The 24,247-nt window shown below is 47.7% G+C and overlaps 1 protein-coding gene across 6 annotated transcripts in view; it reads right to left on the bottom strand.

The window, feature by feature from the left end:
* Positions 1 to 24,247, bottom strand: part of RAB41 (RAB41, member RAS oncogene family) — a 438,287-nt gene that overhangs the window by 39,595 nt on the left and 374,445 nt on the right. For all 6 annotated transcript variants that reach the window (XR_015295286.1, XR_015295287.1, XM_086918322.1 and 3 more), the window contains one exon: positions 1,316 to 1,409. Coding sequence is in view for 4 of the 6 variants with exons in the window: in XM_086918322.1 (XP_086774448.1) it covers positions 1,316 to 1,409 (94 nt within the window). In the remaining 2 variants the exon portion in view is untranslated. The remainder of the gene's footprint in view (positions 1 to 1,315; positions 1,410 to 24,247) is intronic.

Consider the following 24,247-nt stretch of genomic DNA (forward strand, 5'->3'; position numbering starts at 1 on the left):
ACCAATGGCAAGTAACAATGTCTATGCTCTATAAATAGTAAGAAACCACTACTGGGTCTAGGCTCCTAATAGGCTTGACCTAATAATAAACTGAACAATTGCCAATACTGTTATCATCAATTTATCTTATTTGTCACTGCACATTGGAATTAAGCCAAATATGGGTCCTGGACTAGTAATTCAGTTTGAATAAATAATTTTTTTTATTTTGTTCACTTGAAATACATTTGTTGATTAATTTATACCATTTGTACACTTTTTCAAAACCCTATAATCAACATACATGAAAAACAACAATTTATACAATGAATTGTGAATAAAACTGTACACAGTCTCAAGCATTCATTGATCATAGTCAGTCAACACGTTCCATAATCAAACATTCACTCTCACACCCGAAAAAAACCAATCTATTTACATTAATTGAATGATCATATACACAAAACCATAGAAATTCATCCTTTATATATACATCTCACAACAGTGGTTAATCAATCTGGATATCCACTGCTGTAGCGTCACTGCAGTGATTAGACATTGATCCAGTTATTCACAATAAAGGCTTTGTACGAAAGCCATATACAGTCAGAATACCTTGCAGCTGTGCTGCTATACCACCCACTATGTTAAATAGAAAAATGTACAAGTGGTCTAAATTCACCTGTGCCTACTCCAGTACTATAATTCTAGAACTTATCGTATGAGGATTAACCTGTGAGAAGCATTAAGATGAGCACACTTCTGTAGTACTACATTACTACTAATACTACCATGGTGGTACTACTACTACTACTAGTAGTATTACCATGACACTAACTGAATAAGGGAGGGAAAACGAGTTTCAGTGTTCCACTATAAGAATAAAACCAAAGAAAAAACAGCAAATATCAGTTTTCTTAGCCTCACGGAGACATTCTGAACTATGGTAAAGAAGTGCTTACACCAATATGAATTCTTCAGCAAGCCTCTATTCTAGTTAACAGAACATAACCCCAGGTGTAACAGAGGGGGGAGCTATAAGGTACACTTGCTTGAATCTACTTCAAGAATTTAATTGTTCTGGAGACTTACAATTCCAGAGAATCTTAAATTGATGCCAGCTTTGGAAATTAAGGGTGAGAGGTTATTTAAGAGACTAAAAGCCCTTTAGTGATATTACGGAGACAATTCAAGCTGTGAAAACAGTGACAGCCTTGAGAGAAACCTTTGTAAAGAGGACATTAGCAGAATAATAAAAACAAACATGCATATAAAGAGAACTCTACACAAGTCTGATAACAAACAGATAAGGAGCTATATATAATATTGAATCTACCTGTTTGACATTGTATCCCGTCTTGGCACTGGTCTCAATAAACATCACACTCAGCTCTTTGGCTCTCTGTTCACCTTCTTCCGTGGTGATTTGCCTGGACAGAGAGGGGCAATCAGGCACACAATAATACCACAACAGAGAGAAAGAAAGAGATAGAAAAGGCAGGAGTTAGATTTTCATGACAGCCAAGAACAAGGGATTTTAGGCCGAGGGAAAGAGACTGCCCAGGTTAAAAACAGTTGATGTACAACAGGCCAGCTCCTTTAGGCCTCACAGCGAGATAGAGAGAGAAAGCTATCAACACGTTAGTGGAGTTCTGTAGGACACATTCACACTGTTAACTGTGATATTAAAACTTGAAGGAACTGTGATTCAAAAAGATACTCTAATACACTGCTCACAGCCTGAGAAAGTAGGTTTAATGCATTCAGCAGGTATCGATTTACAGGTTACGGGCTTTCCTTCCAATCAGGATGCATTAAAGTCTCCCCTTTGTGCCATTTAAATAATTATTTTACTCAACTGCTGTAGTCATATCTTTATTTTTACACATGGTGTTGGACAAGGAGAGAAATTACAGTTATATATCATTTTAGAAACGTTTGGGATTATTAAAACCATTAAGACACCAGTTGTACAGTGGTAGTCTCGTGCTGTTCTTGTATGTGCCGAGCGCCTGAAGGCAAAACATCTGAGTAAGAGGTGTCCAATGGCTGGCATTTGAATATCTAGCAGCCCTCACAACATGTTATCGGAGCTCCAGAGCCAAGACACTGTGGCCAGCAGTGACGTCCGGGCCAGAGCCAAAGCTGCCTCTCTGACAGAAGAACAGGCAAAATGAAGCCCAGCACGAAGCATCGCCTTCAACAATCACCACCTAGAGGTCCTGGACATGTTCTGGGACCTGGAGTGGCACACCACACGTTTCCTATGGGTGGCAGAGGATGAAATGCGTTACGTACCTGTAACTGCAGTTATCCAGTATTGGTGTCTTTCATAGATTCACATGCCTGAATCATTCCCCGTCGTCGGGATGGGAGTCCCCGGTACATAAAATAGCAATGTCCTATAGACATATATGTAGAAAAGTAGGCCTAGAGGCCTCACCATAGTAACATATCCATGTCCTTTTGTAAAAAGGACCAAATTGTAGAGAACAGCAAATCAGCTGCCACCTCCCTCTAGAACCTTCCTGTCAGGAGCCTCAGTCCCTCAGATTTTCGTACGCACAAAGCTAAGTAGGCGTGTCACTGAGAGAATAGGCGAGTCCTTCCAGGGAAGGCGGGAGGGTTGCATGTGAATCTATGAAAGCCACCAATACTGGATAGCTGCAGTTACAGGTAAGTTACGCATTTCTTATCCAGTATTATGGGTGTCTTTCATAGATTCACATGCCTGAATCAGAGTATCAAGCAATACCAAAAGCACATTTCTGATGGAACAGCAAATACCAGTCCTTAGATAATACATATCAGGCAACTATAAACCATCAAGCAACATCAGTAATAGCATTAGTAAAGAAATGTGCATAACAGAGTAGGATGGAGGGATGGAGGAAGGCTCACCTTACTGGAATAGATGGCGTAACACTGCTTGTCCCACTGCTGCATCCTTCATCAGCTCTGTTTCCAGGCAGTAGTGCCTAGTGAAGGTATACGGCGACTTCCACGTTGCCGCCCTGCAAATGTCAATGACCGGCACACCTGCAAAGAGTGCCATAGAAGTGAAGATGGCTCTAGTGGAGTGCGCTTTCACTTTGGAATGTAATGGCCATCCAGCTTGGTGATGACAGAAAGCAATGGCCGCCGAAATCCATAGGGAAATGCTCTGCTTGGTAAGCGGTAGACCCTTTCTAGGTCTGCTGTAAGCTACGAAGAGCTGGTTAGATTTTCTGAATGCTTTCGTTTTGTCAATGTAAAATTTCAAGCATCGTTTGAGATCTAAAGAATGGAGCGATATCTCAGCTGCTGTGCTTGGGTTTGGAAAGAAAGAACGCAGAACTACAGGTTCATTTAGGTGGAAATCCGATGGAACTTTCGGGGTGAACCTAGGGTTGGTTCTTAGGATTACTCTGTCGTTTTTGAACTGTAGAAAAGGATCTTGGATTGAAAATCCTTGTAGTTCACTGACCCTCCTTGTAGATGTGAGCGCCAGGAGGAGTGCTGTCTTCCAGGAAATATATTTAAGGTCCCCTCTGTGTACGGATGCTTCATGAGCTGGTTAAGAACCACACTGAGATGCCAGGTAGGTGGCAGCATCCTCACTGGCGGGAAAGATCTGTATAATCCCTTTAAAAACTGCTTAATCAGCCTGTTTGACCAGAGAGATGGACCCGTAAAGGTTCTCTTAAAACGAGAAATTGCTGGCAAGTGCACTTTAATGGATGAGTGGGCTAGGCCCGACTGTGCCAGATGTAAAAGGTAAGGTAAGATCTGCTCCGGTGAAGAGAAGAACGGCCGAATTCTGCACACCAAACACAAAAGCGCTTCCATTTGAGGGAATACGTCTTGGTTGTGCTATCTGCCTTTGCTTTCGCCAGAATATCTCTACAGTCTTGAGGAATATTCAGATTGAGGAACTCTCGGAACTCAGGAGCCAAGCAGCTAACCTGAGAGACTTCAGATCGGAATGTTGAACATGCTTGTCGTTCATTGTGAGCAAAGTTGGAATCTGCCGCAGGCGAATTGGCGGCTCTAGGGATAGGCGGTGGAGCTCTGTGAACCAATGTTGCCTCGGCCAAGTTGGGGCTATCAGAATCAAAGTACAAGGCTCCACCTTCATCTTCCGGAGGACTCTGGGAAGCATCGGGAATGGCGGAAAGGCGTACGCAAAGACGTTGCGCCATGCGATGGAAAATGCATTCCCTAGAGATCCTAACTGGGGATGCCAACTTGCGAAGTGTGGGCATTTGGCGTTCCATCTCGTCGCAAAGAGGTCGATTTGCGGCGTGCCCCACCTGGAGAAGATCAGGTCGATAACTTGTTGATCTAGCTCCCACTCGTGCGACAATGTCTTTTGCCTGCTCAACGCGTCGGCGAGGACATTGTCCGTGCCTGGAACATATTCCGCCCTTAGGGTTACATTGTGGAGTATGAGCCAATTCCAGATTTTTTGCGACTTGTGAGAGAGTGTGAGCGAGCGACTCCCTCCCTGTTTGTTCAGGTAGTGCATCGCCGTAGTGTTGTCTGTCCTGACGAGCACTAGGGAGTTTTTGATCCTTGGCAGGAATGACTGTAGGGCCAGGAAGACTGCTCTCAGTTCGAGAAGGTTGATGTGAAGCTTTTTCTCTGAAACTGACCATTTGCCGCTTATCTGCAATTTCTGCAGGAAGGCTCCCCAACCGTCCAAGGAGGCGTCCGTTGTTATGACATGAGGAGCTGCCGGAAGGAGGAACGTCAATCCTTGACAGATTTCGCGGTGACATCCACCAGCGTAAGGCCTTGACCATCTGCACTGTTACCTATATATGGTCGAACGACCCTGTGCATTGTGTCCACTGTTTTGACAGTGCTTCTTGCAGAGAACGCATCCTCAGGCGGCAATGTGGTAAAAGCAGGATGCACGATGACATCATCCCGAAAAGGGACTTGAAGAGACGAACTGTAAGCACTGTTTGAGGCCACTGTCGAGGCTAGAGAAAGGAGCTTGTGCTTTCTCACCTGAGATGGGAATGCTTTTGCAGAACCTGTGTCCAGGGTTTCCCCTAGAAAGGTGATGGATTGGGAAGGCTGCAGAGTGGAATTCTCTCGGTTGAGCGTAAGGCCTAGATGGTCGAAGAGACTGAGACAGGCGTTGGAGGATCTAGAAGCGCCTGTGAAGGATGGTGCCTTTACCAGCCAGTCGTCCAGATATGGGAAGACTTGGTGACCGTTCTGCCTGAGGTTTGCTGCCACTGATGAAAGACATTTGGTGAATATGCGTGGCGCCTATTTGAGACCAAAAAGGAGGACATGAAACTGGAAGTGCCTGCCCGCTAGTGCAAACCTCAGATATTTTTTGTGAGTTTTGTGAATTGGGATATGAAAATACGCGTCCTGTAAATCCAGTGACGCCATGAAATCTCCCTCCTCCAGAAAATGTAAGACTTCTTGGATCGTGACCATGCGAAACGACTGCTTCCTTAAGAATTTGTTTAATGCCCTGAGGTCTAGTATGAGCCTCCATTTCTTTTTCTTTTTTTGTATGAGAAAGAAACGGGAATAAAATCCCTGTCCCTTCTGCGCTGAAGGTACCCTCTCTATTGCTCCCTTCCTGAGCATAACAGGGATTTCTCGCAGAAGCAGTCGCAGGTTCTTGTGGTGCATTGGGCGAGGAGGGGTACTCTCGAATTCCAAGGAATGGCCAAATTGTATCAATTGAAGGACCCAATGGTCCGTAGTAATTTTCTTCCAATTTTGTAGAAAGTGGGCTAATTTTCCTCCAATTTTTAATGATTGAGACAAGGTTTGGACTGGCTGGGTAAACAAGTCATTGTCATCCCCCGTTGTTCCTCTTTTGACCCCTTCCTCTAAAGGATGACTTTCCATAAGAGGATTGACGGCCCTGTTGTTGTTGCCGGTGCTGGTATTGAGTTCTACTCTGATTGGAAGAGTAGGATGACTTATTCTGGTAACTACCTCTGTACGAGGGTTGTCCTCGTCCTCTGTTTCCTCAAAAGGACTGATTCCTATACTGGAGCATGCCCAGCGCTCTTGCAGTGTCATTCTTAATATTTTGGAGTGCCTCATCAATTTTTGATCCAAACAAAAGTTCGCCGTCATAAGGCATATCCAAAACTTTAGACTGCACCTCTGGTCTGAATGAGGTTGCTTTGAGCCATCCTTGCCGCCTTAAAACTGCTGCCCCGGCTAGTCGGCGGAAACCTGTCATTGCCACATCCATTGCGCAATCTATGATTTCTGAAGCTGAAGTCTGACCCTCCAGAAGGATACCTTTTTACTTCCCCCTTGGAGGCATCCGGTAGTTCAGAGAGGTATGGGGTTATATCCGCCCATAGTTGTCTGTTATAGGGCCCAAGAAGCGCTAGGGCATTTGCCGCTTTTACAGTCATCGCTGACATAGTGGAAAACCGTTTGCCTATGTTGTCCAATTTCCTTCCCTCCTTATCCGGTGTTGCCGATAAGGGTGACGAGGGATTTTTGGAGTTCTTTTGTGCTGCCTGCGTTACCACTGAATCAGGCTTGGGATGCCCTGTCAGACAGGCTGGTGCAGAATTTGGGGCTTTGTATTTTTTATCCAAACGTGGGATCACTGGTGAAACTGATGCTGGATTATGCATCACTCTAACTCCCTGCGTCCACAGATAATCTATAATTTGAATAGATATTGACGATTTCTTCATAGGTTCTTTAAAATCGTACAGGAAGCATTCCTGCTCCTGGGATTCCATGGTAATTTGAAAGCGTTTAGCGGCCCTTACCAACACTTTGTGGAACCCACCGATGTCCACCGGCGGAGAATCTGAGGTGGCGGGTACTGGCGAAGGTATAACATAATTGTCCCAGTCTTCATGTACAGATTGATCATCCTGTACCTCATCTTCCTCTTGTTGTTCTTCCTCTTCTTCGTCCGAAGATTGAGGTATCGGCAACTGTACTCTCTCCTGCTGGATAACCAAGGGCGGCGGTCGTGGTCTTGGTGACTGTGCTGCAGTGGTTGACGTAGGAGCTGGAGATTTTGGGAATCTCTGCTTGTAGTCTTGGATAAGAAATCTTAAATCCGACACCAAGGATGCTGGTAGGCAGACCATAGGTGTAATCTGTGGTTGAACTACGTGTTCTTGCACCTCCTCCTCATCTGAACTTTGACATTTCACAATTTGGTCTGAGGGGCTCATTGCCTGAAACATATCCCCTTCGTCCGACTCCTCATCTTGAAGGAGACATGATGGAGGTAAACTCTGCACACGGCTAGAAGTTAACTCCGGCGTCAGTGTCCTCTTGGAGATTTTAACCCCTTCCATGCTCATGACGAGCTGAGCTCGTCATGAGGCACAGTGGAGCTGTGCTTATGACGAGCTGAGCTCATCATGAACAATGGTAATTCAAGGAATGCAGCACAGGAGGAAAATATCTCTAGCAGCCAAGGTGTTAAGGCGCACAGAAGCTGCCTGAAAGTCAATCACCCAATGTCGACGGGCCCGTCGATGATATAGTGTCGACAGTTGCTATAATCTGGGCGTCTGTCGTCAACGGGATTGGCGTCGTCAACTGTACAAAAGGATTCGTCGACTATGTTGTCAACGGTTTTGATGCAGCCGTCGATTGTACTTTCGTCGACGGGGTCGTCGTCGTCAGTGTTCTCGTCGACGGTGTCTTCATCGACGGTGTCTTCGACGACGAGGCCTTCGTCGACGGTGATAATCTCGTTGTCGTCGTCGGCGAGGTAATCGTCGACGGGATCTTGGGTGTCGACGTCGACTTCTTAATGGCAATCGTCGACGATAAAGTCTTACCAGCTGTTGACGATGGAGTAGTCGTCGTCGATGAAAATGACGACGATGCTGTCATCGTCGAGACTATTCAGAAAAGGGGGTGGTGATGATTCCAGTATAAGAATTGGCTTGGTAGTTTGGTCTGCCCTGTTCCCATGATGCACTGGGCCAGGGACAGACTAATTTGCATGTAGCCAGGTTCTGAGCTGGGATGGTGCAGTGAGCTAAAAAACGGTGATGGATCAAGCCCTGATCTGTTGACTGGGTACGAGTGTTCTGTTTAATTCAGATACTCTGTCCATCACCACCCCCTTTTCTGAATCTTTTTGTCCATCATAAGCGTGGAAGGGTATACTCAGATGTGAGTCCCTTGCTCACTGCACCATCAGGATTCAAGCAAGCCGGGCCGAAGACGGCTGTAATGCCAGAAACCGGTCCCCGGAAGCTTGTTTCCTTTCCAGTATAAGAATTGGCTTGGTAGTTTGGTCTGCCCTGTTCCCATGATGCACTGGGCCAGGGACAGACTAATTTGCATGTAGCCAGGTTCTGAGCTGGGATGGTGCAGTGAGCTAAAAAACGGTGATGGATCAAGCCCTGTTCTGTTGACTGGGTACGAGTGTTCTGTTTAATTCAGATACTCTGTCCATCACCACCCCCTTTTCTGAGTCGTCGTCGAGACTGCCGTCGTTGACGTGGAGACAGCTTTCCTGGACGCTGATGAAGTCGTCGAGAGGTCATCGTCGTCAACGGCGCAGGCTTCTTGAAGGTGTGAACCTCCTTGTCAGAAGCTGAGTTTGACATAGCCTCTGAAGACTTTCTTGATGTCTTCTTTGGAGGAGCGTCCAGAGGGTTAGGGGAAGCTACCGTTGGCCTATTAAGAGACACTTTTGAGGAGACTGAAGAGCCCTCATCAGATGATTCCAAATGGTCTCTGTCCTTAAGCCTTTGGAGCCAGATCAAAAGTGGTTCTTCACGGTCTTTAAGGATTTTTGTTGAGAATGTCCGACATACCTTTCAGTCCTTGAATGATCAGGGTACAGGCAGTACAGGCAGTCCTTGTGCTGGTCATCTATGTGGACCCTTTTCTTTCCACAGGAGCTGCAAGCTCTAAAAAGACCCTTCTTAGAAGTGTCAGCCGTAACATACAGCTTTCACTTGACTGGAAAAAATCCAAAAGGTTGAAGAAAAGCTTTGAATAAACAATACTGAGCAGAACTCAGGTGGAGACTCCCTTAGCACAACGTGTGGTAGAAAATCTGAGGGACTGAGGCTCCTTACAGGAAGGTTCTAGAGGGAGGTGGCAGCTGATTGGCTGTTCTCTACAATTTGGTCCTTTTTACAAAACGGACATGGATATGTTACTAAGGTGAGGCCTCTAGGCCTACTTTTCTACATATAAGTCTATAGGACATTGCTATTTTATGTACCGGGGACTCCCATCCCGACGACGGGGAATGATTCAGGCATGTGAATCTATAAAAGAGTCCCATAATACTGGATAGTACTGTCCATACCCTAGGTGTAGAGAACAAAGAGGAGGCAGCTTACCATGTGGGTGGGGGTGATCCTTGACCCTGTCACCAGGCAGGTCGTCCCCCTTGCCACCGTGTGGTCCTCCTCGTGCTGTGTGCTGCGCTGTGACCGCTGTTGGATTTTCCTCATTCTCCCTTTTGCCTTTTGACCGTGTGCCTGTGATTTTTGTCGTGTTACCCCTCATTTTGCCTTCTGTATTTTGTTGATTCTGCACCCCTCGCGCCCCCCTTTGCCTTCTGTTACCCCTCGTTTTGCCTTGCATTTTGTTGATTTCACCCCTCGTTTCCCCTTTGCCTTCTGTGCCCTCCCGCTTCCCGCCTCGCCCGCTACTCCCTGCGGCCCCGCCCCCCGCCCGCTGCACCTGGACCCCTGTCAGCACCGAAGACACCACCTGCATGATGAACACATCCACTCCGGCTACCCTACCGACCCCTGCCCACACCACATCTTCAACAAAGCCGACTCCATCATCGCACACCCAACTCCGGAACAGCTCCTTCGCATCTGCCACCTTCCTGGAGAGCTGGAAACATGCCGAGCTGAGCGCCCTCCTGAAGAAACCCACTGCGGACCCCACGGACCTCAAGAACTTCCGCCCCATCTCGCTCCTCCCCTTTCCAGCCAACGTCATCGAGAAAGGCCGCCAACAGACAACTCTTCGCCTTCCTCGAGACCAACGGATCCCTCGACCCCTCACAGTCTGGCTTCCGAGCAAACCACAACACCGAGACCGCCCTCATCGCAGCCACCGACGACATCAGGTCCCTGCTCAACAACGGGGAAACGGCTGTCCTCACCCTCCTAGACCTCTCAGCAGCCTTTGACACCGTATGCCACCACACCCTGATACAACGCCTCAGCAACACCGGAATCCAAGGAGCGGCACTGGAGTGGATCATCTCGTTCCTCGCCGGAAGAACTCAGAGAGTCCGCCTCCCCCGTTCTGATCCGCGGCCACCGAAGTCATCTGCGGCGTCCCGCAAGGATCGTTACTCAGCCCCACCCTCTTCAACATCTACATGAGCCCTCTCACAGCCATCGCCCGCCAACACAACCTCAACATCATCTCCTACGCCGACGACACCCAGCTGATCCTCTTCCTCACCGACGACCCCGCTCCAAAAGATCTTCTGATGGATCCCCACCGAAACCAGGATTGATTGATGTTTCAGAGGTCAACAGTGAGGACAGATTTATTTGATCTGTGTCACAGGGTTTGGGGCCTACTGGTTTACTTGTGTATCACTATTATTGGTAATTATTGGTATGCCCCTAAACTTGCGCTACAGAAACAGCATGGGGTGACCCACTATTGCTGGCTGATAAACCGGTATACATATTCAATGGTCCCCTCTGATTAACAATGCAAGAAACACTTTGCTTGTACAAAAAGCTAAGCAGAGGTAAATATTGTATTTCATCCTTGAGCTAATCCAGAAAATTTCAAGGAGATGATGTATCGCAATCAATTATTAAATTTTGTTTTCTTCAATAAACTGTGAAGGAAAATGTTTGAGTGGGTGCTCCATGTGATGGCACAGTGCTGGTGATTAGCGACAGGACTGGAAAGGTGCACAGTTGAAGTGTGACAAAGAAAACTGTGGGTTGTGAATACAATGACACACCAACTACTATATTCAGTTTGGGTATGACATAGTACATTAAAAGCCCAACCAATACGTTTTGATAGAATGTCGACGTTTCAACCCTTAAAGATTAAAAACAAATAAATGACAGCATCCTCAAAGTAGATAACCAATGAGTCAGAGCAACTGTACCGTAAATAATCAAACACATCAGTCCGTGGTACATTAGAATCGTCCAGTTTCATGAGATCGACACTGCATCACAACTTGAACAGATGCAACTCTTCCACAGTTTATTGATGAAAAACAAATATAATAACTGATTGCAGTACATCATCTCCTTGAAATGCATTAGATGGGCTCAGGAGTGGAATACTGGATTAAATCTTTACGCCTCCTTCGCTTTTCACACACAGTACACCTTGCATTGATAATCCAAGGGAACCATTGTATATGTATACCAAAACCATGCGTTGGCATCCTGTGTATGTTGAGTGTATATATGTGTGTGTTACGCATGTAACACCATTGTGGCAAGACCCTCCAGTGTGGATCAGTAAATCCTCCTCGGATTTGATATCAAACAAACAAATAATTAAAATATAATAATGGTCTTATTGTTGATCAGATCTACAGCAAAACGCCCCTTTCTCAGGCTTTGCAGGGCAGTGGCTGGCCAACACCCTCCTCCCCACAAATGGTTAAAGGCCATATGAAGCAGTGTTTGCATGCCTGGCAGGGTGGCTAGCCAAGGCCAACACCCTCCTCCCCACACATGGTCGAAGGCCATTTGCAGCAGTGTTTGCATGCCTGTGGCGGGGTGGCTAGCCAAGGCCAACACCCTCCTCCCCACACATGGTCAAAGCCCATATGCAGCAGTGTTTGCATGCCAGTGGCGGGGATGCTAGCCAAGGCCAACACCCTCCTCCCCACACATGGTCGAAGGCCATGTGCAGCAGTGTTTGTATGCCTGTGGCGGGGTGGCTAGCCAAGGCCAACACCCTCCTCCCCACACATGGTCGAAGGCCATATGCAGCAGTGTTTGCATGCCTGTGGTGGGGTGGTTAGCCAAGGCCAACACCTTCCTACCCACACATGGTCGAAGGTCATATGCAGCATTGTTTGCATGCCTTTGGCGGGGTGGTCAGCCAAGGGTAAACACTCTCTTCCCCACACATGGTCGAAGGCCATATGCAGAAGTGTTTGCATGCCAGTGGCGGGGTGGCTAGCCAAGGCCAACACCCTCCTCCCCACACATGGTCGAAGGCCATGTGCAGCAGTGTTTGTATGCCTGTGGCGGGGTGGCTAGCCAAGGCCAACACCCTCCTCCACACACATGGTCGAAGGCCATATGCACCAGTGTTTGCATGCCTGTGGTGGGGTGGTTATCCAAGGCCAACACCCTCCTACCCACACATGGTTGAAGGTCATATGCAGCATTGTTTGCATGCCTTTGGCGGGGTGGTCAGCCAAGGGTAAACACTCTCTTCCCCACACATGGTCGAAGGCCATGTGCAGCAGTGTTTGCATGCCTGTGGCAGGGTGGCCAGCCAAGGCCAACACCCTTCTCCCCACACATGGTCGAAGGCCATGTGCAGCAGTGTTTGCATGTCTGTCAAGGTGGCCAGGCCAAAGGCCTACTCGATGGCTGAAATCCTGCACCGTGGGGACTGGCAACCTGCAGAGACCACACGGCCAAAGCCTGCTGCGCATGGTTGAAGGCCATACACAGCAGGGGCTGCATGCCTCTGGTGGGAGAGGAGTAGGAAAAAAGGGCCAGCGAAGGCCTGAGCAGCGAGCGCTTGATGCCTGTGGAGGTTTGAGCAGAGGGGCCTGATCGGAGGCCAGTCCAGGCGAGGCCAAGCCCTGCGGACAACTGCCGCTGCACACAATCAGAGGCTGTCAACGAGACAGACTGCACACTGTAGGGGGTGGCTGCAGGAGAGTCGGGTCCTCTGCCGACCTCTGCTGCGCATGGCGGAAGGCCTACACAGTGGGATTTGGTTGCCAGCAGAGGGTTGGGTAATTTAAGGGTTGGCCGTAGACCAACACTCGCTCTGCATGGTTAACACCAGTTCACAGCAGCAGTTTCACACCTGTGACAGAAGGGATGCACGGCAAGCCCTCTGCCCAACTCCACGGTGAATGGTCGAAGGTATGAGCAGTGATGATTGGCTGTCTGGGGAGGGTTGCGTGCAGGGCTTGACCATGCATGGAACTCTTGGATGTAGAATATAATTATAAAACTTTAAAAAAAAGGTTAAAATGAGGTTATAGTTGTCTTAGTTGTAACACCTTAACACATTCATCATGGAAATTCATCTAAAAACAACTGTTCAAACCATAATTTATACTAATATATAACACCTAAAAGTGAAACAATTAAAAATTAAACAATACATAGCTAAGCAAAACTTGTAATAGTATATTCAGAGACCTCTCTGTCACAGTGGTTACAGTAATTTGCAATTGCATCGGTTTAATGAAGAATGATGTGCGAGTAATGGCTTGAGTGGCTGAAATGCAAATTATGAATTCGGATCCTACCCATAATGTTCACATTTTAGTGGTTTTTCGCTTTTAATTTCTTAACTTCACTTTAACTTCTCAACTGGGATTTTGTATTCTATAGGCAAGGTTTATTTTTAAATATAATTTTTGATAAACACCACCATAGCTTCACTTAACCTATGGCTTTTCAGTGCATGCCATCGTAAGGCGTGTTCCCTTGCCCGGAGTGTCAAACTGCACGTGTATTCTTATTTATTTCGGCCCTGGTGTCACGCAAATCTAAGCATGTGCTTGGAGTTCTGAGCCCGTTTCTGACCATCTGAGATTCTGGATCTGTCCTGTGACTGTGAAGGGTGCATCAAGTGTGCCTGCCCAGGGTATAGCAGATAAAGCTGTGGCGGCAGTGTACTATGTGTTTAGGGAAGGCCAGAGGTGTGAGCAGATATTTTTATCTATGACACAGGGAGTGGGTCCTACTGGTTCACTAAAGTAAGGTTCTGCTATTATTCGTCTTTCCAGAACCCTGTGCACTGACATCACATATATATGTCAAGTGTACATGCATGTAACACATTTGTGGTGATAAGCTGTGTGTGTGAGACCGGGTAAGGGAGGCCTGCCCTATCCATTTTTGAAGAGCCTGGTCTGGCATGGCATAGCAGTAGATGGAGGCGGAGGATTATTGCCTACATTCCTGTAGCTTGAAAAGGGAGAACCAGACACTGAAACAAGTAGGATGGGGGTGGGGTACCTTTAGAAATTCCATGAGACCTTCAGTTAGCGAGGAGCTGCCGATGAGTCTCTCTGAGCACTGCCATTTGGTGTGAAAGGTCAGTGGGTTTGCAGATGTTTTTGTGTAAGGAGAGAAAGTTTCAAAGTGAGTCCTGCCCTTTTGCCTGCTCCAGATTACTTCTTCAGTTGGGCTGAGGACAGCCAGGCTCAGAAACCTCACACCCTACTGTACCTCTGCAGTGGGAGATCCAGGTTGAGGGCAGCCCCCGCGCTACCTGCTGCGAGAAGCATTACTCTACACACAGGCTGTTTGTGGAGAGTAATCTGAAAAGGACACATGAAATAAGAACCACCCCACAGTGGTTCAGCATCTTGAGAAAGCGGATCCACATCCCCTGTATAGAGGCTGTGTATAAAAGTGGCATCCAAACCAACACACGTCCTTTCCAGTTTAAAGTCCTTTAGGACCAGGACAATGGAGTGCTGTACAGAATACTCAAAGGACAGGTGTGAAGACCAGGGCAGTGTCTGTCTGACACCTGGGAAGGTAGAGGGGGTGGTATGAGGATTTGAAGAATTAGAGAAGGGATCAGAGAGGGTGTAGTGCCTCAACAAGAATTACAACCAGGGCCATTGACTTGTAACTCAAGCTAGATTGTAAAGGTTAGTTCAACAGTTGGATTAAAAGTACTTTCTTTTTTGGACTGGACATTGGAGTTATTCGGTCTGTTGGTTGATTGTTGAGTGCAGAGTAACAGCACCACACTACTTCCCTGAGAAGCCCGGGACTCCTTGTCCTTCCTCCCTTGAGAGCCAAGTACGTAAGGGGTTGTTCTTGACACACTTTGCAGACACACATTAGGATGGACGGACGGGCATCAATGGCAAGCCATCTCAACCTGCATAGTAAAGGCCCAGAATCTGAAAATAGGTGGAAAGCAGTATTAGTTCCAGTTCCGTCTTTCTGGAAGAAATGCGTTACTTACCTGTAACTGCAGTTATCCAGTATTAGTGTCTTTCATAGATTCACATGCCTGAATCATTCCCCGTCGTCGAGACGGGAGCCTCCGGTATATAAAAAAGTAATGTCCTATAGACATACATATAAAGGAATAGGCCTAAGGGTCTCACCTTAGTGTCCTATCTAAGTCCTTATGTAGGAAGGACCAAACAGAGTAGGCCCAAGGGTCCCACCTTGGTAGCCTATCTGTGTCTTTTTGTGAAAAAGGACCAAAGTAAAGAGAACCAACCAATCAGCTACTACCTCCTTCTAGAACCTTCCTGTGAGGAGCCTCAGTCTCTCAGATTTTCGTACGCACCAAGCTAGTTAGGCGTAAAGTTGTTAGAGAGATAGGTGAGTCCTTCCAGGGGAGGCGGGAGGGTGCATGTGAATCTATGAAAGACACTAATACTGGATAACTGCAGTTACAGGTAAGTAACGCATTTCTTATCCAGTATTTGGGTGTCTTTCATAGATTCACATGCCTGAATCAGAGTAGCAAGCAAAACATTATGCACATTCTGTGGTGGTACATCATATATGAGTCTGAAGATAAAACATATCTGCGACTGCAAATCACCAACATACAATGTCATGTAGTATCTAGGAATAAAGAAATGTGCATACCAGTAAAGGATGGTGGGATGTAAGAAGGCTCACCTCACTGGAATAGATGGTGAAGCACTGCTCTGCCCACTGCTGCATCCCTCGTCAGCTCAGTTTCCAAGCAGTAGTGTCTGGTGAAGGTATGCGGAGACTTCCAGGTCGCCGCTCTACAAATGTCCAGGATTGGCACTCCAGCAAATAGTGCCGCAGACGTGGACATGGCCCTCGTGGAATGGGCTTTGACTCGTGACTCCAAAGGCCGTCCAGCCTTGTCATGGCAGAAAGTTATCGCTGAAGAGATCCACCTTGATATACTTTGTTTCGTCAGGGGCATGCCTTTTCTTGGTCTGCTGAAGGCAACGAAGAGTTGGGATGATTTTCTGAAGTGTTGTGTTCTGTCGATATAGAATTTGAGACATCTCTTCAGATCTAATGAATGCAGTGTTCTTTAAGCTGTAGTAGTTGGGTTTGGAAAGAACGATTTTAGCACCACTGGTTCATTAAGATGGAAGTCCGAGGGGACTTTTGGTATGAAGCGGGGGTTAGTTCGCAGAATGACTGTCCTCTCTGAATTGCAAAAAAGGATCTTGGATGGAGAGAGCCTGCAGTTCACTGACCCTTCTGGCAGAGGTTAGGGCCAGGAGGAGGGCCGTTTTCCATGAAAGGAATTTGATATCCGCTTTGTGGATGGGTTCGAAGGGGTACTTCATCAGTTGGTGAAGGACCACGTTGAGATGCCACGACGGAGGGATTGGTCTTGGCCGTGGAAAGGATCTGAATAGGCCTTTTAGGAATTGTTTGACAAGCCTGTCCGCCCACAGGGAAGGGCCCTTGGAAGTTCTTGTGAACCTGGATTTCGCTACTAGATGTACTTTGATGGACGCATGTGCAAGGCCTGACTGCGCTAGATGCAGTAGATATGGTAGCAGTTGCTGTGGGGTGACATGGAAAGGGTGTAGGCCTTCTGACACACACCAAACACAGAAACGCTTCCATTTTAGAGAATAGTTCTTATTAGTGCTGTCGGCTCTAGCTTTAGTGAGGACATCTCTACACTCCTGCGGAATGTTCAGGTGGCTGAATTCGCGGTATTCAGGAGCCAGGCTGACAACTTCAGAGGGCTCAGGTTCGGGTGGAGAACCTGTCCTTGGGACATTGTGTGCAGGGCCGGATGTTTGTGTAGGCGAAGAGGTGGTCGGATAGACAGGCGATGAAGTTCCGTGTACCAATGCTGCCTCGGCCAGGATGGGGCGATGAGGATCAGGGTGCAGGGCTCCGACTTCATCTTCCTGAGGACCCTGGGTATCAGTGGAAATGGTGGAAAGGCGTAGGCAAACACGTTCCGCCAAGCGATGGAAAATGCATTCCCGAGGGTTCCCGGTTGGGGAAGCCTGCTTGCGAAGCTTGGGCATTTGGCGTTCTCCCTGGTGGCAAAGAGGTCTATCTGCGGGGTTCCCCACTCCGCGAAGATGTAGTTCAGCGCCTCCATATCCAATTCCCACGTGGGATAGTGACCGTTCCCTTCTCAGGGCGTCCGCCAAGACGTTGTCTTTGCCCGGGACGTATTCGGCTTTGAGCGTTATTCCATGCTCTAGAAGCCAATTCCAGACTCTCTGTGATTCTTGAGAGAGTGAAAGTGAACGCGTCCCTCCCTGTTTGTTCAGGTAGTGCATCATCGTGGTGTTGTCTGTCCTGACGAGCACTGGGGAGTTTCGGATGCATGGAAGGAAAGCTTGAAGAGCTAGAAAGACTGCCCTTAGCTCCAGAAGGTTGATGTGGAGTTTGGATTCCTGCGGCGTCCATTTGCCATTGATCTGGAGTTCTTGCAGGACCGCTCCCCAGCCTTCTGGGGATGCGTCCGTTGTTATTACATGTGGTTCCGGCGGGAGCAGGAACGGCAGTCCCTGCGACAGGTGTTTGGGCGACCTCCACCATTGCAGATGATTGACTATAGTTCGTGTGACTTGTATGCGGTCTTCGAAGGATCCCGCAGCTTGGGTCCATTGCCTCGTTAGTTCTTCCTGGAGGGGGCGCATTTTGAGACGGCAGTGTGGAATGAGCATAATGCATGAGGACATCATGCCGAGGAGAGACTTGAAGGTACGGACTGGCAGAGTCTTTCTCGATGCCACCGACGTGGCTAAGGAGACGAGTTTGGTCTTTCTCTCCTGCGAGGGGAAGGCTCTCGCGCGTTCCGTGTCCAGAGTCGCTCCAAGGAAAGTGATGACTTTGTTTGGTTCCAGCGTCGATTTCTCTCTGTTGAGGGTCAGGCCTAGGCGGTGGAAAAGATTTAGACAGGCGCTGGAGGATGTGGCTGCGGCTATCGCAGACGGTGCCTTTACCATCCAGTCGTCCAGGTATGGGAAAACCTGGTGGCCCTGTTGACGAAGGAAGGCTGCCACAGGAGAGAGGCATTTTGTAAATATCCGTGGGGCAGATTTGAGGCCAAACGGGAGAACACGGAATTGATAGTGGGTTCCTGCCACTGCGAACCTGAGGTACTTCCTGTGTCCCTTGAGGATAGGGATGTGATAGTAGACGTCCTGCAGGTCTAGGGACGTCATGTAGTCGCCTTCTTCCAGAAGTCCCAGGATCTCTTGTAGTGTGACCATACGGAACGACTGTTTCTTTAGGAACACATTGAGCGCTCTCAGGTCGAGGATTGGTCTCCATTTCTTGCCTTTTTTGTGAATTAGGAAGAAGTGGGAGTAGAATCCTTTTCCTTTTTGGGTGTGTGGAACTTTCTCTATTGCTCCCTTTTGAAGCATGGAAGCTATTTCTTGAAGAAGCAGCCGTAGGTGTCTGTGGGGCCGCTTGGCTGGTGGTGTCGTTGGGGGGATCGAGAGAAATTCTAGTGAATGACCGAATTGGATAAGTTGTAAAACCCACCGGTCCGTCGATATTTTTCGCCAGTTCTTCAGGAAGAACGAGAGTTTTCCTCCAAGTCTTAAAACATGCAATGGTGGATGGGCTGGCCATTGGGAAGAGTCATTGGCGATTGCCAGCAGGTCTCTTTTGGTTTTTTCCCCTGTAGGTCGATTTGTTGTAGGAAGGTTGACGTCCTGTCTGGCTTTGACGCTGTTGGAACTGCGTTTTGCTCTGGGTGTACGGGTAGGAATACCTGTTTTGGTAGGATCCTCTGTATGCAAATTGTCCTCTTCCTCTGTTACCACGAAAGGACTGGTTTCTAAATTGTAGAGTACCCAGAGCCCTGGCCGTATCTGTGTCCTTTTTGATAGTGGTGAGGGCGTCATCGATCTTTTTGCCAAAAAGATGTTCGCCATCATAAGGCATATCAATGATTTTAGTTTGTACTTCCTGACGGAAGGAGGTGGCCTTAAGCCAGCCTTGTCGTCTCAGAACAGCGGCGCCTGCCAGCTGCCTGAAGCCAGTCATGGCTACATCTATAGCACAGCCAATTAGTTCAGAAGCCGATGTTTGGCCCTCTAGGAGTAGCGAGTGTGCCTCCTCTCTCAGATCCTCTGGTAGGTTAGCGAGGTAGGGCGCGATGTCTGCCCAGAGTTGACGGTTGTAGCGGCCCAGGAGTGCAATTGAATTTGCGACCTTCACCGTCATTGCAGATGTGGTGGAAAAGCGTTTTCCAATGGCATCTAGCTTCCTGCCATCCTTGTCGGGTGGCGTTGATAAGGGAGATGCAGGATTGCGCGAGTTCTTCTGCGCCGCTTGAGTAACCACGGAGTCTGCTTTGGGGTGACCCGTGAGACATACTGTTGCCGAAGATGTGGCTTTGTATTTTTTATCAAGCCTGGGCACCACCACCTGAAGTGAAGCTGGTGTCTGCATTAGTTGTTTGCCTTGTTTCCATAGGTAGTCAATAATCGGGATAGACCTTGTCGTCTTTTTCGTAGGTTCCTTAAATTCGTAGAGGAAACATTCAGTCTCCTGTGTTTCCATAGACATATGGAACCTTTTGGCTGCCCTCTCAATGAGGTTATGGAAGCCACCAATGTCCGCGGGTGGTGACTCCGAAGACTGTGGCTCTGGAGAGGCCGGAGATTGAGCGACGTAGTCCTGGTCTGCGCCAGGGTCTGAGTCATCGTCACGGACTTCCCCCTCTTCATGGTCTCTCTCCTCATCGTCGGACGAGATGATGTCTTGTGCTGGATCTTGATTTTTAGAAAGTACCAGCGGAGGAGGCTTATGTCGAGGTACAGGAGCAGGTACCTGTGCAACTGGAGGTGCAGCAGTAGTGGTTTTCTCTGGGAACCGCTCTTTATAGTCTTTTAGAAGGAATTGTAGGTCCGAGACAATGGAGGCTGGTAGGCACACCATTGGTGTTACTTGTGTGTGCACCTGAGTATGGATAGTCTGTTCCATGTGCTCCACTACTTCTTGTTCCTCATCTGTGCTTTGGCACTTAAGCACCAATTCTGAAGGACTAGTGGCCAGAGGATATAGCTCCTCATCTAGCTCTTCATCTTGCAAGAAGCAGGATGGGGTCAGTTGTTGCACCTTACTAGGTGACGTCATGTCCGGTGTGATTGGTTTTTTAGTTATTTTGATCATGACATGGGACGTCTGGGCATCCATGGCATGTGAAAGCAGTTCAGACTCTTTCCAGGTGCTTGCTGTCGTCGACGCCTGTGTCGGCGGTGCCGCCATAGAAATCTCCGTCGTCGGCGGTAATTTAGTCTTCGTCGACGGTGTGTCCGTGGACGATGCACTCGTCGACGTTGTCCTCGTCGACGACAATTTCTCCGTCGTCGATGGGGTGCTCCTCGTCGACGAGGGAGGCTTCGTCGACGGAGTCGTCATCGATGTCTTCGACGTAGATCTCGTCGTCGACGACATAGTCCTAGTCGTCGATGGAACGGTAGACGGCACTGGCCTGCTCGTCGACGATGAAGGTGTCGTTCTCGTCGTCGAGGAAGATGCCGACGTCGAGACTGTTTTCAGCGCTGAGGAGACCATCGACGTTGTTGTCGTCGGAATCAGCGGCTGCTTCCTGGGGACAGGAAGGTCCTTGTCAAACACAGGTGGCCTGTCCTCTGAAGACTTTCTAGAGGCCTTCTTAGGAGGGTTGTCTGAGGGGCCAGGGGAGGAAACCCTTGGCCTCTTCAAGGAGAACTGCGAAGCGCCAGACATGCTCTCACCTTCTGAAACCAGGTCGCTCTCTGGTTTGTGCTCAAGTCTGTTCAGCCAGATCAGAAGACGTCCTTCTCGGTCCTTCTGAGTTTTGTTGGAGAATGTTCGACATATTTTGCAGTCCTTGGCCTGGTGGTGGGGGTAGAGGCAGTATAAACAAGTTTCATGTTTATCCTCCACGTGAAGCCTTTTTTTACCACATGAGGCACAGGCCCGGAAGAGTCCTTTTTTCTGGCTATCAGCCATAGCAAAGAAGTTGAGAAATTTCGAATTTTGAAGAAAGAAGTAAGTTTCCTGAGGAGAACTCAGGTGGAGACTCCCTAGCACAACGTGCGGTAGAAAATCTGAGAGACTGAGGCTCCTCACAGGAAGGTTCTAGAAGGAGGTAGTAGCTGATTGGTTGGTTCTCTTTACTTTGGTCCTTTTTACAAAAGGACACAGATAGGCTACCAAGGTGGGACCCTTGGACCTACTCTGTTTGGTCCTTCCTACATAAGGACTTAGATAGGACACTAAGGTGAGACCCTTAGGCCTATTCCTTTATATGTATGTCTATAGGACATTACTTTTTTATATACCGGAGGCTCCCGTCTCGACGACGGGGAATGATTCAGGCATGTGAATCTATGAAAGACACCCAAATACTAGATAACAGAACAAAACATTCGTGCTGGTACAGTACAACAGAAGCAAAGGTGGTGGGAGTAGATTCTGACACTGTGTCCTTAGATCAGTTAAAGCATCGGGGTTTAGAGAGTGTGGAGGGGTCCCAGCAACAAAGACAGGGTGGGTCCTTGTTATTTTAATTTTTTAATAAAAGACCAGTTAGAGAAACTGGGCGTTAGGAAAGAAACTGATGCAAACCAGGGAGGGAGAAAGTAGTGTGAGGAACTCTCAGCTTCTTAGCACATGTTTTCCCTAGACATACATCTCCAAATTCGCTCTCCAGTACTTTCCCAAGACATTCCTCCTCCTCCACAATTTCAAGCACAGTATTGTCTCCAATTCTAGGACTTACCTCCTTGGGTGGGTTAAATCTAACTGGGATATTGAACTAACAGTTGGTTCTCAAGAAAGCAAAATCTGAGGAAGAGGAGAAGACATGGGAGTTCAAGTGAGAGAAGCTCAGATTAGTTTGCGATGGACAAGAGTAAAGAAGGCTGAAGAGACAGGAATACTGGTCATTTAAGGAAGGAAAGACGGGGCAAGAGCAAATGGAAAGACAAAAGAGAAAAAAATTGGAGAAAAGAAAGGATAGGCTTGGAGAGGAAAGGTCACAATGGCAGTAGAGACAGTTACATCAGGGAAAGGCAATTCCATTTCCAACTATGCAGGTGAGCTTGTGCACCTGTATGTCGGGGCCAGGATACTGTGGAATGGTTTGTGAGTTATGACATTTCTTATAGGGTGCAGGTTTTAAATGGCATGTCTAAGGCAGCCACTATAAAGTGTTGCTCGCCCACAGAAGGTAATATTTTGGGAGAATGTCTGCAGCTGATCAAACAAACTATGAGTAAATGAAAGAAGACCTGGTCAGACAGTTTGGGCTGCAACTAGCCCAATACCTTTTTAGAGTAACAACCCCCCCCCCCCCCCCAAAAAAAAGCAGATGGTGTATTTCGAAATTGGAATGAACATGGGTGGGGGAAGGAGGGCCAGTGATTTTCATGCCCTTAACCAGTTGACAATTACCCACTTACCCAATATCGGTCAGAAAAGGATCCAACTTGCAGCGTTCGCTAGCATGTGGTTAGCTAACAAAGTTAATAAAGGGCTGGCGTACCATGGCTTGAAGCCAAAGGGCCAGACAAACGCTCAACAGGCTGGTTTCAAACTAGAGGGTAATGGTGAGCGTAACTCCTATGAATCCAAGAGAAGACACAAACAGAAAGAGAATTGGGTTCCAAGTCATAGATAAGTGAGGTTGTTTTAAGCCCAGGGTGATAACTTGTGGTAAGTGTAACGTGAAGGTTCATGTTACACTTAAGTTAAAGATCCTGTACCAGCTGCACCCATGGCAGCGAGTGTGTTGCTTGTGGGCAAAGGGACCTGAGAAAACCCTTGTGTACTCAACCAAGTAGCAATGGACATTTGGGAAAGGGATCAAGAAGCCCTTAAGGACATCCATCTAAACAACATTGCACTTGAGGTGGAAGCTGGGATCAGTGGAAGGTTTCTGCTCAGAAGGATACAGGATCTTACAGTTGAGGAGATTTTTGATGGAGCTAATGGCATTGCGTTTGTTGGCAGTGGGGATGACCTGGTGTATCTAATTGCCCGAGTTGGAGAGGAAATCAATGGCATGTGTTCCTTGGTTAACACAATGGTAAGAGCAAAGCGAGATGCTGTAAGCCTCTTGGGGAACAACATAATTGCCTCTGATTTAGTACTAAGACCAGAAGCCTACATGGCTTGGCCCACCTCAGCTGTTTTGACCAAAGCACAGACTGCAGATCAGTCTCAGTAAAAGACTGGGACCAACCAAGATTTGCCTAGATCAAAAGGAGGAAGTGAGTGGATCAGGGCAGATTATAAGAAGGCACTGGTTGTGGTAATATTTGAAACTGCTCCAGAGAGGATGATGAGACAGCCAAAGTGGTCCAGGTGTTGGAATCTGGGTCACTGGCTGAGTAGCAAGGTTGATAGCTACAGAGAGATCTACCCAACTAATTCTGCCACAGGCAAATTGTGTGCACTATGCTTGCTGGGCTTCGGAACAAAACAAAGAACAGGTCAGTAAGGAAGTGGTTGGAAGGCATTATATTGGCTGGGCGGCTGAACTGCTTTACATTGAGCCTGGCAATCTTGAACCAAGAGCAAGCAAAAGGTTAGTTGTTTCCCCAGAGCACAGGAATATTCAGGCACTGTTCCTCGAAGAGCCCTTAGCCAGATAATTGAGCCCCAGAAAGACCCAGAATAGATTGGCCTCTTTGTTCTACTGGCCACAAATTCACAAAGAGTCAGGGAGATTCAGTAGGAATCTGCCAACTGAGTGACAAGTCAAGAGGTAATACCTGTGCACCATTAGAGCTACTACCAGTTGTGGGAATACTGTTTAAGCAGGCGGAAGTTGATATTGTTGGTCCATTCTACCCTCCACCGCCCCAAGCTTTAGGCAACAATTATATCTTGGCTGTGATGGATCACTCTATTAGAAGGAGGTAGCTCGGAGGAGCAGTACTCCGGAAATGTAGCTAAGGCACTCCTAGGGATCTTTACTAGGTTAGATTTCTTAAGACTGTGATTTCCGACTGGGGAACACATTTTGTGTCCTCATACATAGAGGTGGGAGCGAGGCTGGGGTGACCTACCACGCCTACCACCCACAAAACAATGGGTTAATAGTGAGGTAATTGAAATTTTTATGGTCAGGTATGTCCCCTAACGAGTACCCCATCGTCTCCATGTACGAGTCAAAGTGCATG

This window comes from Lissotriton vulgaris, chromosome 4_1 (genome assembly GCF_964263255.1).
Source record: "Lissotriton vulgaris chromosome 4_1, aLisVul1.2, whole genome shotgun sequence".
NCBI classification, from domain to species: domain Eukaryota; kingdom Metazoa; phylum Chordata; class Amphibia; order Caudata; family Salamandridae; genus Lissotriton; species Lissotriton vulgaris.